General features: G+C 35.2%; 3 protein-coding genes across 5 annotated transcripts in view; 1 reads left to right on the forward strand and 2 right to left on the reverse strand.

Moving 5' to 3' along the window:
- The window catches only part of LOC140671154 (roundabout homolog 2), an 89,480-nt gene extending 81,253 nt beyond the window's left edge, over positions 1 to 8,227 (forward strand). For all 3 annotated transcript variants that reach the window (XM_072902297.1, XM_072902296.1, XM_072902298.1), the window contains exons 6-11: positions 554 to 834; positions 1,947 to 2,459; positions 3,122 to 3,352; positions 3,818 to 4,156; positions 4,237 to 6,061; positions 6,151 to 8,227. In XM_072902297.1, coding sequence (XP_072758398.1) covers positions 554 to 834; positions 1,947 to 2,459; positions 3,122 to 3,352; positions 3,818 to 4,156; positions 4,237 to 6,061; positions 6,151 to 6,326 — 3,365 coding nt within the window. In that variant the 3' untranslated portion in view covers positions 6,327 to 8,227. The remainder of the gene's footprint in view (positions 1 to 553; positions 835 to 1,946; positions 2,460 to 3,121; positions 3,353 to 3,817; positions 4,157 to 4,236; positions 6,062 to 6,150) is intronic.
- A 100-nt stretch (positions 8,228 to 8,327) lies between these two features.
- On the reverse strand, positions 8,328 to 14,094 carry LOC140671157 (selenoprotein S). The gene is made up of 5 exons (XM_072902302.1): positions 13,948 to 14,094; positions 13,649 to 13,783; positions 13,415 to 13,521; positions 13,187 to 13,310; positions 8,328 to 13,062 (listed from the first exon to the last, which is right to left on the reverse strand). Exons 1-5 carry the CDS (start codon positions 13,982 to 13,984, stop codon positions 12,980 to 12,982), a joined length of 486 nt encoding a protein of 161 aa, XP_072758403.1. The 5' UTR covers positions 13,985 to 14,094; the 3' UTR covers positions 8,328 to 12,979.
- A 695-nt stretch (positions 14,095 to 14,789) lies between these two features.
- Positions 14,790 to 17,937, reverse strand: LOC140671226 (kanadaptin). Its single transcript, XM_072902426.1, has 6 exons — positions 16,732 to 17,937; positions 16,324 to 16,613; positions 16,028 to 16,170; positions 15,766 to 15,926; positions 15,321 to 15,686; positions 14,790 to 15,224 (listed from the first exon to the last, which is right to left on the reverse strand). Exons 1-6 carry the CDS (start codon positions 17,605 to 17,607, stop codon positions 14,805 to 14,807), a joined length of 2,256 nt encoding a protein of 751 aa, XP_072758527.1. The 5' UTR covers positions 17,608 to 17,937; the 3' UTR covers positions 14,790 to 14,804.
- Between the last annotated feature and the right edge of the window lie 1,241 nt (positions 17,938 to 19,178).

The following is a 19,178-nucleotide window of genomic DNA, read 5'->3' on the forward strand; positions in this document are numbered from 1 at the left end:
ATACGATAGATAGTTCAAACTTTACGCTTAGATAAACGGGATAAATGCTGAACAGCTATATGCAATCGGTAATATCGTTGCACACACACCAGTCGTGAAGATTTCATTCTTTTTATTTGAACGAGCAATTAAACTGTAATCCACGTCTACTCGTGTATTTATTTCCGTGAGAAACGCGATTTATCAACGCAGACAGATTTAGAGATTGAAAATAGATTAAAATCTAATTCCACAACTGATATGCGTTAATTATTAAATAATTAATTAACTGAATAACTCTTGTTTCAAATAACTAATATGAAAAAAAAATGACATTTAATATTTGTACCGTGAAAATGGATATTTAAAGGTTTTCTCGTCGAGTTTCTTTATGGAGAATAATTCTCACTTTAGTTCCTAATAATAACATATGCGAGATAAACCGCACACAGAATCTAGTAGATTCACTCATCTGTTTGAAAATTGGCTTATACGGGTTAAGGGTTGAACGAGCGTCTTTATCGCTAAATATACGGCAAGGATACGTGTGTCGAATACGGACCGTTTGTCACAGCGAGACCGGTATTCACCAACTTCCCCAAGGACGAGACAGTAAGTTCCAACACCGATGTTACCTTCTCGTGCGCGGCGCGCGGTGCGCCAAAGCCGTCGATATTTTGGACACGGGAAGGCTCCCAGGAGCTAATGTTCCCCGGCCACACGTATCAGAGCCACTACACCGTCACGGAAAACGGAAGTCTGAGTATCAAGGGCGCCGTCAGGAAGGACGAGGGCCACTACGTGTGCAGCGCCATTAGTCAGGCCGGCGCCAGCACCGCGACCGTATTTCTTCAGGTATGTGTGAACCTTACAAAATGTACGTCTCATACGACGATAATTCAACCGCACTCCAACAATTCCATATGATTTTCAACATTTTTTTTCGCATATATATTATATTATATATGTACGTCTATTTTTAAGATATATATTTTTTAATCATTTTAATACAGTATATTTTTGAATAAATTAGTAATTTTGTGAAATTAAAAAAAATTGAATTTTCATGCGCTACATAAGATTAATATCATAAATTAGCAATAATTTATGATATACGCATATAGAGTTGTAAGAGCAATGAGCTTGTGCGCTAAATGGACGCGCAACAGTTTATAATATATAGCTAAGATAAATCTCGTCCGTGTGAGAGAGGCGAGCGTGCACATTAAGTGGTTCATTTTCTCGATACATATTTATATCATCCCCTCTCCTCTCCTCTCCTCTCGCTCCGTTCTCTTCCGGATGAGTGCAGAATTACCATTCTGGCCGGTGCTGCACACCGCGATCCTAGCCTGAGGGGAGTTGCCCCACATTCTGAATAAAATTCTTATCTACATATAGGGAGTATTACGGCGAATCAACTTTGGCGAATGGAAACTCAGTAACTTCTCCCCGCTCGGAGCGGCCAAAGTTGTAGGGTGTAATATAGAAAAGAAACTTTTGAATTACATATTTTCACTCCTACGCGAGCTATTTGACCGAACTTGGTGGATGCAATATTCGCTTAATTCAGCGGCTAAGTAAGCGCGGGTAGCGTCGGCTCATAATTTCCGATATACCAGGTTAAAAACGAGAAAAGTATGACTTTAACAAGTATATAATCCAGAAATATTGTATTATTCAAATATTAGAAAATTACGAGTTTAACCGCGTGAACCCCACTTGGAATTTCTTCATATATCTATATTTTTTTTTTTTTTTTTTTTTTTTTTTAAGAAAATTTATATTGCGAAAATATAATTTTCACCGCAATTATTTGAAGGTAAATCTCGCTAGAACTCTCGTTTCACATTTCCGTACCGGAACGTGGAACGTAGAATTGAAAGGAGGCGAGTTTGGCCTGCGGCGATCAGTCTTTCTCCGCGAAATAGACCATCAAATACAGTTTCCGTCTGTCGTAATAAAAGGTGACGTCCGTCGAGGAGACACCGCCACCCATAATCGAACTGGGTCCGGCGAATCAAACCCTGCCGTTGAAGAGCGTCGCCTCATTGCCCTGTCGAGCGGTCGGTACACCCACGCCTCGGGTTCACTGGCACAAGGAGGGCGTGCTCGTACGTCCGGGCGGTCGTATCACGATGGCCATCAACGGCACGCTGTTCATCGACGATCTGCACACCAACGATTCCGGCCTGTACACCTGCATCGCCTCGTCCGAGTCCGGCAACACCTCGTGGTCGGCCTACCTGACAGTGAGTTCCGGTGCCAGCTTTCACCGTACGCCCGACGTGTCGGCGCTGCCGCAGAACCCGAGCAAGCCGCGAATAGTGAACGCCACGAGTAACTCGGTCACCTTGACGTGGAGCCCGGGCCACGAAGGACAGAGCAAGATCATCGGTTACAATATAGAGTACTATAGCAGCAACCTGAACACTGGCTGGGTAGTGGCAGCCACGGGTGTCCTCGACGATATCTATACTGTGAGTATTATATTGAGGATCGGCGACACTTTACCTCCTTTCCTTACAATGCTTGCACTCCAAAGTCTCAACGATTTTTTCAAGTAGATATTTTCAGTTTCCCTCCTTGCTTCGCGTGTGTATTACTTCGAAAGCGTGTTTAGAGCGTGGACTGCTGACGAAAGCAGTTTGCGACACCATGTGTAACGCTGAAGAAGCTATCTATAAACCTAAATTGTGTTCACGTTGTGTTGCGTTTAAAAATTTCATATCCAAGTTTCATGAATGCTCAAACTACGATCTAATAAGAGGATCCAGAGGCACCTAATCCTACAAAGAGACGGTCATCTGCGTCGAGAGATTACTTTAATATTCTATATCAAACAGACATCGTATGTTGAACTTTATTGCCGAGCAATATAGTGTTTTGAGCAACCTGAAAGGAAACTAAATTACTCTTTTTAAAAATAAGTAATATAAAGTAATGACTATTATATATTTGATATATAGCCAATAAACAAGCAGTAAAAAATGTACTCAAACGACAAACATGTTTTGCGTATAATATAGAATTTTTATTTTATTTTTTATATTATTTAACATTCATTGTTTAAATTTATTTATTTTTTTCATTTTTTATTATCAAACTAACAAGTCGGGGTTTCTGTTTTATTCATCAACAGGTGACAGATTTAAGGCCGGAGACCAATTATGTTTTCCTAGTACGGGCAGAAAATAGCCACGGGCTTTCGCTGCCCGGACCATTGTCGGACGTCGTGCAAACTACCAACGTAAATCAGCATACGGTACCACAAGTGGAACTGACTCGCGCCAGAGATCGGTTGAACAGCGAGATTTTACATCTCAAAGAGGTGCAACCGTTGACCAGTACCAGTGTCAAGATTATGTGGGACGTAAGTGTCGTTTGAAACTTCCTGTGCTATTCTGTCTATATCGATTTAACACAACAATGTACGCGGGACTATCGCGGGAATTGCGCTGGCTCGAAAATTTCTAAAAATAATGCTTTGGTTGTGTAAAAACATTACTGTTTCTTTAAAAAATATTAGTTTATTGTTTAGATAAACGTTTTATTTTAGTGGAGTTGTAGTTTAGTTAGTTATCTTAATTTAACATGTATTCAATGTAAAATCTTTCTCATAAAAAATAGAAAAATATGTATATTAATAAATTATTAATATACATTAAACTGTCGTGCATTCTTCTTTTGTTTGTGGAAAACTCAAGCTATATTAAACAATTTTTTTCGGAGAGAAAATATATTTGAGATATATCCCAGCGACGCGACAATTGGAATTGGAAAACGTTCCAATAACAACAGCAAGAATTAGAATAACATACAAGAATCTAAATTTTAGATTCTCGGCGCGGCGGATTTAGTGGAGGGTCTTTATATACGGTATCGCGAGGTTTCCGAGAAACCAGAGTATCAGATGGTCACGGTGCTCAACGCCGGCGCCACCAGTTACGTGCTTACCAACTTGAAGAAGTATACGAGATACGAGTTCTTCCTGGTTCCCTTCTACAAGATAATCGAGGGTCGACCAAGTAACGTGAAGCTGGTCACTACTCTGGAGGATGTGCCTTCGGGCGCTCCCGAGAACGTTCACGTAGGGATGATAAATATGACCTCGGCGTTTGTTCGGTGGTCGCCACCACCGAAGAACACCCAAAACGGCCAATTGATCGGTTACAAGGTAAGATTTCAAAGAGATATGCCACGAGAATTAGTTTTCTTATCTAATTTAATCGTCGATTCCATATTCGTCCGATTTAGATTCAGATCAAGAGCAATAGCAGTAACAAAATCCTGGGTCAAATGTCCCTGAACGCGTCAACTACGTCGGTGATCATCAACAGTCTGACTACTGGCGGTCTGTATACGGCACGCGTCGCTGGACAAACTCGCGTCGGGCTGGGTCCCTATTCCAGTCCAACATTGTTGAATATGGATCCCGGACAACTGACACAATTACCACCACGAACTGATCCCAGTCACGGGGGTGCGTCCGTCGTCAAAGAAACGTGGTTTCTCGTTCTTATGATAACAATGATATTTGCCGTTATTTTCGCGTTACTAGCCGCGCTGTACGTGAGACGCAGACAAGCGATGAGCAAGCAACTAGGTCATTTAAGCGTGCCTGTGGGTACCGCAAACGATATCTGTCAATTAAACAAGGACACACTTTGGTTGGAGCGCGGTTGGCGGCCTACTAATACTCTCCAACCCGCGAATGACAAAGATTGCGAAACCAAGTTGCTCAACAATCAACATATACTAGCAGCTGGTATAATGGGCATGACCGGCTCGGAGTACGCTGAGGTGAATCTAACAACGTTTTACAACACACGCAAACAAATGCAGGCACCGCCACCGGAGCCGTATGCCACTACGACTTTATGCGTGGGCAGTCGTAATTCGGATTCGATCGAAACCAGTTGTCAGAAGTCAAACTCTAGCGACTCGTGCCTGAAACCCGATTATTCGAGTCTAGACTCGAATCAGGAGCCCAACAAATCCACGGTGTCGCCGAGCAGCGATAACATGAGTGGCGGCGACGCTACCTACGCGGACGAGAACTTAGATATACAGAGGAGGCAGTATAGAATAGCAGGACCAACGAGCAGCGACGCGCCTCAAACCGGTATGCCGATGCCCAACTGGTGCGACATGTTACCACCGCCACCCGAGCATCCGCCTCCGCTCGGCGCGTCGATGGTCGCTGGCCGGATGCAACAACAGCAACATCAGTTGCAGCATCCGCACCAACAGCAACAGCAACAAGTGCCATTCAGTCCGCATCTAAGTAAGAGAAGCGTTCAGAACGACCTGGATCATTGCGGAAGCTCCGGCGCCGGCTCGGGCAATCTGCAGAGTCCACCCACTCCACCCATCAGGGTGACCAACAGTTTCAGTCCATCACCGACACCGTGGAATGCTAGTGGACAGAGTCAGCAGCATTCGGAACCTGGTGTTCTTCCAATGCCCGGCAATTTACAAGTGTCGCAGGGCAGATACACTACCCTACCGCCGCAGACTAATCCGCCACCATTGCCGTCATTCCCGCAAACTTTCAATCATTACGACTACAAGAATCAGGAGAACGAGTACGAAAGCGGTTCCGTCATTTATGGCCATCACCATCAAAACGGTCTATCGGACGACTATGGCGTTCGCGAACCCGCGTTTGTACGTTCCTGCAGTCAACCACAGTCGCATCTGACGACGTCGTCAGTGAGCGAGGAGCTCTATCGACACAGGGATGACATGTTTCATAACGACAATCTCTATCAGCCCGAGAACGACGAGTGGGACAGGAAGTCGTGCGACTCTAACACGCATTCGGACGCATGTTGCTCGTGTTCGGAATCGAGCTGCCTCTATGCCGATACCGTACAATACAATGCGCAACAATACGGTACAGCATGTGGCCACAGTAGCAGCAGAACGGGTTCCCGAAGCAGGAGTAACAGGAGTCCGCGAAGGAGAAATAGAACGTCCTCGCCTACATACAGTAGCGACAGCAATTATTCTTGCATCCCTCCGAGACAGTGCGGAAGCACGAATTCACAGGAAAGGCTGAGGCATAATCGTAGTAAAGGTAACGACAAAAAAAAACGAAGATTTATCGATTAAAATTTTATCCCTGAATTTATCTGTCTTAACTTTTGTGCTCTTTATTCCTTTCAGACAAATTGCCTGGCTTTTCGAGGACGGGCGGTTACCAGCACAATTCTTCGGCCTCGAATACGATGAGTAGTACGGGCAGTCAGCGATATAATAAACTAAATAGTATCTTTGTAAGCGGCAATAACCCGATCGTTCCAACGGACTCTAGTCGACTGGGTGATCACCGTGAGAGCTAAATTTTGCCTGAACATAGCAAGTATAGGACGTGCCTGAATGAACGGCCTTCGATCACAACGAACGATCGCAGTCTGCATTACGGAAGGCCGTTACGCAGTCAGCAAACTTGTCGCGGACGCTCGTCAAGTACTGTAAGCGCGCCTTTATATGTATATGTAGTTGACGACCCGCAAGCTGATGTACTCTGATTTACTTTGTTAATTATATACAGGTTCATTAAGAAAGTGAGTTTGATAACAAAGTTGCGGTTGCGAATCTCGCGCTTTTCTGCGTATCACCGCGTTACATAATATTGACAAGGTTTGATTTCGCAAAGTAATTAGTGAGTATTCCATGACTGAGAACGCTTACGTTTAGCCGATTATACGCGGCAGTACTTTAAGCTCGTAGAATAATCCTCTGTTCGTACGAAGGGCAATAATGGTCTTCTATTGCGGAAGAAACGCAATCTCGACACTTGCAGATTGCAGAATAAACCCCGTGATTGACGTTCGCGGCGCTTTTTATTAACGCTTTAATGCCGGTACAACCCGTTATATACACATATGACGTATTCAATCGTTTTGTATTCATTATTCGGATAGGGGCTTTCAGAAAAAAGGATCAGCGTCGCGTAATATTTCTTTTTTAAGCAGATTTTTTTGCCAAATGGACTGATAAAAACGTTTCATTGGATTTTGTATTTGCATTTTATATGACGCTGTGAAAACGATTACGAGTTTCGAACGATATTAAGGAGAAAAAAAAAAAAGAAGGAAGAAAAAATTGTTGTCGCTTCATGTTCCTTGAGCAAAGATTCAATCTCCATACCGGTCTAATATTCCAGTTGACTTCTTAATTTTATTATACTCTTGACTGCCATGTATACTGCCATTCCTGTTGACGTTTTTTCGCGCACCACATTAAGGTACTCTACTAGTTTAATTAAGTAATCTCTTAAATAATAATTCTAAACATCATATTTTAACTCGCGAATGCCAACAAGCTACAAAGAGTGCGACCGGCTCCAGAATTAACGTTCAAGCGTATGACTATCACAATTTGATATTTCAGAAATGTTTTTTTTTTTTTTACAATAGCACAAAGGGAGAGAAAAATACATGAGTGACAGGGACTGTGATGTTGTAATAAGCTAGTTCATTAAAACGCAAACAAAGGATTCGGGTTACGTAAAACGCATACGAATCAAGCAAACGCAGTTTATCAGTACTTTACTCATTGTCAAAATTTATTCGCGAATGATATAATAGCTTGCAATAATTTTTTTTTTTTTTTCATAAACCAATAAAGCAGAATCAAACTTTTTGCAATAATGTAAAATACGTTCTTCTTATAAAAAATAATACACGATTTTGATTAAAAAATTGATCAAAGTTGTTGAAATTACTGAAAAATGTTTCGAGATTATTTCTGTAAGAAGAGATCAATCTCCATCATGTGCTATGATAGCAATAATGCGAGTATACGTATATACATGATCGTGTGGAGATGAATATTTTACGAAAATAAAATTTTCAGATTTTTGGTCAAACTTTTAGAATAATGTAATTTCGTGATTTCATTAGATGATTAAAATAATTTCACTCGGAAGTTATCTCGAAAGCAATCGAGCGAAAAATCATTCTACATACAAGATTAAATCGACTGTATTTGCTTGTTCTTTGCATGGAATAATCCTTTCGTTACGATTAATTTTCGTCGAGTTTGTTTTTACTTTTTGTAAACGAAGCAATTTCTTTTTATCATGTTACATTCAAGTGTATTATATCGCAGTGATTACTAGTAATTACTTATATATCCATGTTCTGCTTTTAAATGATATTTAATTTATAAACGAGTTTGAGTCTAAGCGAGAACGATAGCGTTTAACGCGGCTAAATGCGGAATGTGAAGATGGTAAGTGATTCTATTGTCGTTCTTAATTCAAGCAATTAGAGACCAGGTGCGATCATAATCGTGGTTTTAGCGAAACACGAGTGAAACTTTAACGGATAGGCAAGCATAATCGTCGTAGCGAAAGGATTAACATGTCGCGGTCGCACATTGACCTTACAAAGCGTGATATTTATTTTCGACGGTCGGTACTGGTATTCTGGCTATGCGACAAATGAAGGATATTATTTTGGATATAACGTTCCTAAATCCTAAGAGAGGCAACTCTGAGGGGCTAATTTCCACGAAGAAGGACGACGTATAATTCTTCCAAAACGAACGCACGTAGTAATACGTTTTTAAAGAAACGAAGTAACAATAAACGCGTAATACATATATATAATATATGTTATCATATCAGACACACGCAAACGGTCTCTGTATAAATTGTACAAAGTTATTCTAACGAGATTAGTCATTAGTTATTAATTTATATGCCGTATCGATTAAAACCATATTACGTAAGCAAGGGAGACATATAAGGTGTACTCTGTTTATTACACACGTACGCAACACTGTCTGACATGTAAAATTGAAAGCACACTAGAAATGTGCGTTTCGAAGCTATACTGACGATGCAAAGTGCGTCATTCTCGAATGCGTACCTGATTCCGATTTTATCAGATGTTTCCATCGTTGCGATCTAATTTTTCTTATCAAATGGAATTAATAAATGTGAATCATACATTTAAATATTATACGTTCATAAAGCCATTATTATTATTATTGTCAGAGGTAGAGAATTATACAAACGAAAATATAAATGTTGTTAGAATTTGTGAAACAATGAAAGCAATATATGTAACACGATTCGTAAATAATTTTTAAATTATTACACTTTGAGAAATAATATTCCTTAGATTTTTGTATTCTTTTTCTTTTACGGTTATTTTTTTGCGATCTGTGGGACTTTAGATCGAAAACGGAACGAAATATATTTGCATTCGTAGTAAAAGCACGTTGCATTGATTAAAAAAAATTGTACACTGTTAAAACCATGAAATTATACTTATGTGCTCTCGTCTTTCTCTTCTTTGAAACGCACATTTTTAATAAGGGAGAGAAAAAATGTTGCGTTTATTCGCAAAATTTACAAAAGAAATGTCGCATTTACGAATGATTCGAATCAGTGTTTTTCGCATTATATTTCGATATACTTCGATTTTAGAGAGGAGTTTATAAATCTCAAAAAAATTATGTAGTAAATAAAAACATTTACTACAAGAAAATTGTCGCAAGATTTTCATTTTTAACGAACAAATTTGCATATATGCAAATATTTATCAAAAATGCATGCATGTTAAGTATTCTACATTTAGCATTTATTAACGACATAGTATTTCCTGAATATGCTGCATAATTCTTTTATGCGAATATAATTATTTAAGAAGATAAAAAATTGCAAATTTTAAATAAGACTACAAAATGCTAAATCTATGCTGAACCCTCTTCAAAATATGGCTAATTTCGAAGAAAACACTGTTTCGGAACATCCGTTTAATCCGCAATTCATGCTTTTCATTATGTATATACTTAACCGAGATATTTTGTACACAATTTTTTAAAAAAACTCGTCGAGATTTGGATTCTTTTTAATTTTGCGGCAGCGCGTTACGCGGAGATGAGGTTGAGCAGTGATTTTATCAGTCTTTCTTCTCCTCGTAACGACGTCGCGAGATAGCGAAGATGTAGCTTTGTACGCGAATGTATGCGACTTATTAATTACGACTTTCGATTAAGTAATAAGTAGCGTTATCATAAGAAGCTTGCATGTAACTCGTTCAGTAACGCATGGTAAATCGCTCAAATTTGTTATATACATATATACACAATACAATTAGTTTCGTTCGGTTCACAAACCGAGAACATGCTGCCTGAATAGAACAATTACTCCGCGTGACAGATACTACTCACTTGGATGCTCGACAAACCACTGCCACTGTGTAAATTCCGTGAAAAAAAAAAAGAAAAAAGAAAAATGTCACACACAGGAATTGCGATCTCGAAGATGGTCGAGGCACGGAGAAGACAGAGAAAAAAAATTAAAAGTTCTAGTAGAGATATCGAATTAAATTTATTAACTCAGAGAGTTGAACTTAAGGTCTATCTAGTGATATACGATTATATAGCGATGTAAGTCCCGGTGTGTATAAACTTACTCGCACGCATCAATGCATGTGCGCGCGAGTAAATTTATATTCAATAAAAAAAAGTCCATCCAAAAGCGCAGACGAGAAAATAAGTAATGAGTAGGTTGAGGATATCATCTCGATACAATTTTAGGCTAATGAAAAAAAAAAGAAAGAAAACCAAGTCGAGACTACTCTATCTAGAAGGAAGCATCTCAGTAAACGTAATTAGGTAGGATGCGTATTTTAAGTGTCCGTCGTCGTCAGGTACGAGTTCGCGCGATCATCAGTGAGAGAAGAGAAATGTTTTAAGGCGTTAATGTTCCGTCTTTTCTCATCTTCGCGAGAAGAGATCTTCTTCGAGAGATAACTGCGTCCGTGTTAAGATGCGAGTCCACTTGCGATAGTTTTATGTACGCAAATCGTATCTGAATCGAGATGAAGACATTTACACGTCTGAGAAAAATTACAGCTGTCTTTATAGCTGTAAGTCATTGCGTCTGATTCGCGAGCTTTGGTGGATGTGCAGCTTCCGGATTAAGTTCGCGCGAACTCGGATCAGTATACAACATAGATCACGCGATGCAGCTGCGTACTATCGAGGAAAGATTATTACATGCACATATATCTCTTCGATGGCTAACAGAATCGTGACCGTTTTGGAAAAAGCGTATTCTCTCTATTCCTAAATGATCGTGATTCGAGCCAACGGACGTACATACTGCCAAACCATCGTAAATCAATGCGCGAAGGAACGAAAAAAAAGATAACGTATTATTTTTATATAATTTGTCATCTTTGTATTATTGTTACGATGGTTGAGAAGGGGACTTGTATAAAGTACGATAGATTGTAACTCGGTGAAAAGTTGCGCATACAACTCGCGTAAACGGCATTTAACACAGGATTAACACACACGTGTTCATAGCGACATAACACACAAATTCGTTGAGTGGACTCTTATTTGTCAGTAGAATTACCATCACGCAGCGCGATAGGAAAAGAATGCATTGCGTTTTAATGTTGACGAATTGTATCGATAATTCGCATTTGTAGTGGTATTGACTTTTGCGAGAATCGTTCTCCAGATTTCAAATGTAGAAATGGTTGAGACTGCCGAATATTAATTACATTTAAATTGAGATTTTTTTTTTCAGCCAAAAATTTCGAATAACCGAGACCTATTAAAATATAAAAATATTTCAGATTTGATATTCTTGTTTAAAATTTCGAGAGAGCTTGATTACTTTAAAACTTGGGTTTTTTCAGCGCGAGATTTACTTGTTAAGAAATGTTAAAGGTGAAGATCTCGCTTTGACATTTTATTTCTAAAAAAGATCATTCCACTTTTGTCTCAAAATAGTATTCTTAAAATAAGATAAAACGAGAAAATTAAATGAATTAAAATAATATTCTCTCATTTAATATTGATGTAAACAATCGATTTTAAATTACGCAGATCTCGTCATTGCTCGTTTGAAGTGCACGGAATCTATCTTCGCGGAATGCGAAATACCAGATTGTAAAAAAGATTTAACTCTTAAATTGTGTCAGACGCGCTCACGACATTCTTCTATCGGGCTAACGATGTTTCATCGATAAATAGTGTCTGGCACTCAAAGGGTTAATTAGACTGTTAGAGAGCTAGAGCTACGTAAAAATAATCCATATCATTAAGAACACGAAATAGCGGTTTTTTGTATGGGAGACACTGGGAGAGAAAGAGAAAGAAAAAAGAAGCTATTACTCTTTCTCTTTTCGGACTGCGTTTTACGGGCTGCACACGTGTGATTACGACACATCCTACATATACACCTGACACATGTGGGGAGAAGTCCGTGAAGACGCGTATTTAGCTCAATCTTTCCTTTTTATATTTTGTAAATATAACGGATATATAAAAATAAAAGTGGTGAACATTTTTATAGTTAATTTTATAATTTATTTACTATACGCGAAAGAGAGAAATAAGGGGAGAAAGATTGTCTCTCTTCATCGACCATCATCGCAGGAATGAAATCGATCAGAGACACTCGTTACACACACGTATACATACACATAGAGACATACACGCGCACGATTGTAGATAATTTGTAACAGTTGCTATTGTCAAGTACCACATACACGTATAAAGCGACATATGCTGATATATATCATTGCGTATTATACCGATAACGATTAATAAAAGGTAATGTTGAAAATTGAAGTACTGTCTATTGTATGCTATGTTTCTTTCCCCTTTCTTCTCTCTCTATATAATTGCAAAGAAATCTTGTACTAATAACTCTTTAAAATAATTTATGTAAGCGATATAAAAAATATCTAAATCTTTAAATTTGAGAAAATGATAAAGTCAATCTTATCTCTAATTTATTAATGTATGAAAATTATATAATTATAAATTAATGCTTATACAAGAGAATTGCACATTTTAACAATTATTAAAACTTTTATAAACATGGAATATTAGGTTTTTTTAAGTATATCGATTTTAACCTATTCAGTTATTGCATTTTTTTATTTTCGGGAACTTGATTAATTCGTTTCATAAAAATAAATGGTGGTTTTTATAAGAATCTGTAAAATTGCATTTAACCACACCCACCCTTTTTACAGCAACTACGTTTCGGAGGCCGATATCCGCGATTACTGTCACCCATTAAGGGATTATATTCTGCAAATACAGTATGGATACTACATTATTTAATTCCTTGTGCAGTCACTATCAAAAGTTATATTTATCTCAGAGATGTAACTTGTGAAATATAAATATATAACTTGTGAAACATAAATTTTACCTGATTTAAGCTTTGATTTTGTACTTGTACTAGGTGTTTCATCGTCTGTGGCACTACCTAACTTGGTACCTACATTTTTATTTTCCAATAATTTTAAAACCTTTTGTCTCTTCTTCTCTTTCTCCTAAACAAAAAATAGATTGTTAAAAAATTTATACTTTAGTAATACAAATGCAAATAAATTATCTTTTAATATATCAAATAATGTATAACAAAACAATAAGATACCTCTTCCTCTTTAATTTGTGCCAAGGTACAATTCTTGTTGTATGTTTCTTGCATTTTCTGTCGTGATAGCTCTACATTAGCCGACAGTTGTGGTAATTCATCAGTCTCTAAATAACATAACAAATGTGTTAAATAAATTTATATTGTAATTAAATAATATTAATGTAATTAAGTAATATTAAATAATATTAACTGTCACGTAAAAATTATTTTTTTTAATAATTATTGACTCACTTTTGCCAATAGCATTATTCTGCTGGCTTCTTGCTCTCCAGCTTTTATATTTCTCTTCAATATGTGGAAATGTATAGTATAATATAATCATGAGTCCTACAATATACCATCCTACAGGAGCTATCAGAGCCCAAACTAAAATATGAAAAACATTTTAATTATTTCGTGGCACGAGATGCATGTAACAAGTCAACAAAGAATAGGAAATATATAAACAAGTCAGTAATAATATAATTACAAAGCGTACAAGATAATTAATCATATTAGTTGAAATTTTCACATATCGTTTTAATACATACTCGTTTGGAAATAACTCGGATTGTCAACGTACTCCATATCTCTTCCTCTTCCTATGTGTTCAAGATAAAATTTTTCAAAACATTAACAGAACAACATTAACCTACATGTCACGTTATGGCTGCGTTTCAGAGTATACGCTTACGCCACAGTATGAGTGTTCTGAACTATGAAACGTCAACGTTAATACAGATGTCAGCAGGCATGCAAACTTGCATATTTCGCATATTCTCTAAAAAACTCTTTAAAAACCATTATCTCAATAATGTAGATTTTTTCCAGCATTCTATTTTTATATTTTAATATATTATATATTGATATATTTAATATATCAACAAATAATAGTTATATATATATATAATTGATTTAACAGAAAATCTATTAAGTAACTTGTAGCAATATCAGAATTTAAATAAACTTAAGAGGCTGAATAAATTAACTGGCAAAGTTCAAATTTTAAAAATATTTATGTAAATGCCTATATAATTTATAAATGCAAAGCATAAATTTATGAGTGTATAAATTAGCGATTCTTGTAAAATTATTCAATTATCATCATCTGTATAAATATGTAGATATAATTACATATAGAAAATGTATATACAATTATGCTTTTTTATATATAATATTCTGTTTATAAAGGAAAATATGAAAATTAGAATTTTTACATTTTCTTAGAAAAAGTTTGCCATTATATCATTCTATATATAATTATATATAATATACATATATAGAGGAGAGAGAAAGAGTACTATATATTATTAATGATAAATAAAGTTTTAATTAGATTTGATTAAGAGTATTTACATTATTTATCTTACATATATATATATATATATATATATATATAAACCTTAATTTAATATCCATATTTATCATTAAGACTTGTTCTACCATCTCCAGATTGACCTTGCGGTGGTATCCATGTAGAATAATCTTCCGAGTGGACATCTTGATCATATTGCTTTTTCATAATTTTCAATTTCTCCGATTTTTTCTCTTTTCTTCGTTTTTTATCATCTACAATATTCGCGTTTCGATCGTCCGCTTCCGTATCGACGCCTTTCAAAATACATAGTTTGTCGTCAACTTTAGTGCAATCCTGCGATTTTATTTCCTTGCATGGCGTAGATTTTTTAATATCACGTTCGACTTTTTCTTTTACATTATTTTCGTTTTCTTCTTCATTTTTCTCTTCCTCTTCCTCTTCTTCTTCCACATTATCCATATTATTACTATCTAAAGTTAACAATTGTGTTCTCACAATATCATCTTTATTCTGAAAAAATATATACTTTATATTAGAAAATAACAATTTAAAAAATGCTTTTAATTTAAAAAAAAAATGAAAAAAATAATAAAATATATAATTTACCTTTGCCTCAAAAAGTTTTTTTCTTTTTTCAATTTGAGAGGTTTTCTTAATGGAAGCTTTTGACTTTTGCAGCAAATCATCTTTTTTATCTTCTATCTGGATTTGACTAACAAGAGGCGGTAAATTGGCTGGCTTTGTAAGGTTTATTAATTTAACTAAACTTATTTCTTCTTTATGAAGATTTTGCAATTCCATCTTCATTTTTACCATATCGCTTTTACTCAAAGATGATGTATTTAGATTAGACATAAAAGCTTCCAAAGAGTCCTCGTTAGATTCCGTAACTTTAGCATTGCTTTGTTGTGCTTCTCTTAAACAATTAGTTAGATGCGAAATTTTATCCATGATCTTACTATGTTTTTCAGTCTGAAATAACATAACATATTTTTTAGTTGAAAATATAATATCTTAGATAGACAAATAAAAAGAAATAAAATATCATTACCAATGAAGTATAAGTCTCAATTTTCTCTTCAAACTTTCCAGCTAGTTTCATCCTTTGCTCGCGTTTCCTTTCTACTATTCCTGTTCGGTCCAAAAAATTATCTTCATCAGAATCATAATAATCTTCCTCTTCCCAATTTCTTGCTTTCTTTCTTCGACTCTCTGCAATCAATAATTTTAGTATTAGTAATTAGAAATGTAAAGTGTTAAGTATAAACTTGCATATTCTAAAAGTAATGTTACTTATTAATATATATATTTACCATGATTAGCTTGTCTCAATAATCCGTGCCTATCTAAGATTCTGCAGGCTTCCAAAGCACATTGAACGACGGATTCTTTCTTCTTTCCTTTAACAAGAGCTTCAGCTTTTATAGAACGACCACCGAAACATTCTTTAGGCAGACTGAAATTTTTTTCATTTTTATGTGACATATTGTACAAAAGAAATCATCTTAAAATTAAAGCACTAAAATGTAATCTTAAAGCAACACTGTTAAAGAAGCAAGTTTATACAACTGTATTAGTTTATGTATGTACCTTAGCTTATATAACTTACTTTATCCAACTTAAAAATTGACCTATCCCTTTCTCCTCAACTTGATATTGCAAATCATATCCTTCTCTTTCAAACCATCCTCTCAGTGTTTTTTTAGGATCATCTAAATACAGCTCCTCATCTGCCATAGAAGCGTAAGGATTCTCTGTTAGATCCGATTCCTCATCAGCATCTTCTCTCATTCCCCAATCAATACCCTCACTTTCTGCTATCTGTTTTGCTCTTTCTTCAGTTTCCTCTTCCTCTTGTTGTTTAATCTTTCTTTCTTGCAACTCTTGCAATCGTTTTTCCTATAAACAGAGATATTTAAGAATCTTACCTTTTTACTGAGAAAGTAGAAGTGTAGTAATTAGTAGCAAATTATTTTTATTATGACTTATTAATTATAAATGAATAAAAATTACAAACCTTTAATTGAGTAACTGACAGTTCAGATTCATCTTCCTGATCATTTGGAGCTTGTAGTATGTATTTTCTCTGACTACAGCCTAATCTAATCATATGACCATCGTGCAATCGGACATAGGTTCTTGGTTTTATACGATGTCCATTCCAAAATGTACCATGCGTGCTCTCCAAGTCATACAAATAAAAACCTTTAGAGTTTTTCTCATCGTCCACTGTTCTATATTGAATAACTGCATGATATCTTGAGATAGTTGGATGCGCAAGGGACAGATTGCAAGTAGGTAATCTGCCTAATACATAAAAACTTTTCTCGGTTAAATCAATCTTATCCAGAATTACACCAGATTTGAGAACCTCTAACTTATATTCCTCTGTTGGTTTTCCACCCCATTTTGGTTCCAAATACGGTACAGGAATGTTTTTTGTATCAGGCAAAACATTCTCTTCTTTAGAGTTCTCTAAGTTAGACTTGTCAATTTTATCTTTAGTATCATCTTCTTCAATCTTATCTTTAGTATCATCTTCTTCAATCTTATCTTTAATATCATCTTTCAGCAAAGAGATAGTTTTAGTCGCTTCATTATTAGTAGATGATAATTCAGAAGAGGAAGGAATTATATTATTGTTCACCATTCGAATTTTTCCAATCTTAATACGCTTCGGGCCAATCAGTAAAATTGGCTTCTTAAATCCTGGTTCTTTATGAATATCTGTTCCATTTGAAGGAGATTCAGACTTATTATCTGTTTGTGATTTTTCAGTGCCTTGCTCATTGTATGTTGATGATTCGGATGTCATTTTATTGCTTATGTCAATAGTTATAGAAGCGTCTTTGAGAAAAGAGGTTAAAGAACCGTTTTCCTGTTCTTGCTGCATAGTTACAATCTTGTCCAGTTTTATCCACTTAAAAGACAATCGAGTATCAAATTCTTATTCAAGACAGAAATATATTACTCTCAATCAGAATTCGCATGCACTTTTACAAGAAACGCTTTAGTGTTTATGTTTGGAAACTGTAATCATGTTGTTGAGCTTTACATAATCTGTCAATTATTCTCATTAAATCTTTACCAAGAATTACATCAAAAATAGACTTATCTTCTTTCTCTTTTATTTATCCCCGTCCACTAATAAGACAAAGTATCACGTAAGTTAAATTTATCTTTACAGAGATTTCTTGTTTACTTCAATCGCATAATCACAGAAAGAAGCCATTGCGGTATTTTGTATAGTATTGCCATCTACACCTATTTTAGAGAACTATCTAGAACTATGTAGCTAAATTAATTTTCGACATTATCGACAACATTACCATTTTAATAACAAAAAAGTATAAATAATAAAGTTCATTATACTCAATAAATATAATAAGTTTAATTATATAAAGCCAATATAAGCATTAAAATTATCAAAAAATTATATACATATATTGGTCTTGATTTAATTGACCCTTTGTGTGTGTGTGTGTGTGTGTGTGTGTATATATATATATTATATATATAAGGCCTTCAATTATTCCTATATATATATATATATATATATATATATATATATATATATTTCTTAATAAAAATTTTTTATTATTTTAATTAAATAAGATTTTTTTATAAATATGCAATTATATATATTTAAAAATAATTCTAAGTTTAATTAATATAAACTAAAATTCATCCTAAGTTTGAATATTAATTTAAAAAAAATAGTACATAAAATGTGTCTATAATATATCCTTTAACATATTTAATTATTTAAAAACTATTAAAATAAATACTACTACTTAATTTTCTAAAAATATTAAGATATAATATTAAAATAGTTACATTATTATAATAAATACCGCAAAGTATAAAGTTCAATAACAGTGATTTATCTGTATTTCAATTTATTTAATTAAAATATACAGATTATAAACGCACGTGGCGCACGTGCATAATCACACATTTGTTCCTCTAAAATCTCTGGTCTCCATACGATTCTTTCTTAACTTGAGATAAAGTGTTATAACATTTTTCATTATTAACATTTCCATCTCATCTCTATTTGCGCCATAAATTTATTTGCGTATTTTTTTAAAAAATACTTGATATTACCTCCACAATGTAACAAATGATAAATCTACGAGCGCAGAAAGTAGATTTTTCCATCTTTGTTTAGTTCTTTATGTAATTTGTCAACAGACGATGAACGCTATCGAGGCTGCGCCTCATTATTTTCTTTCGTGTTTGCTGACGCATTCATCTAAAATTTATCTACACGTACATTTATATTATATATATTTGTCATATATATGTACATCTATTATATATTTACACGTATGTGAATCTATAGGCATCATATGCACTAAAGAGGATAAATATTTTTAAAATAGATATTCGCCATCAGTTTCGCTAACACATATCTCTCATCTCATCTAATTCGCCTCTTTATTCTTCAATTCATTTAAAAAA

This window comes from Anoplolepis gracilipes, chromosome 11 (assembly GCF_047496725.1).
Source record: "Anoplolepis gracilipes chromosome 11, ASM4749672v1, whole genome shotgun sequence".
Lineage (NCBI taxonomy): Eukaryota > Metazoa > Arthropoda > Insecta > Hymenoptera > Formicidae > Anoplolepis > Anoplolepis gracilipes.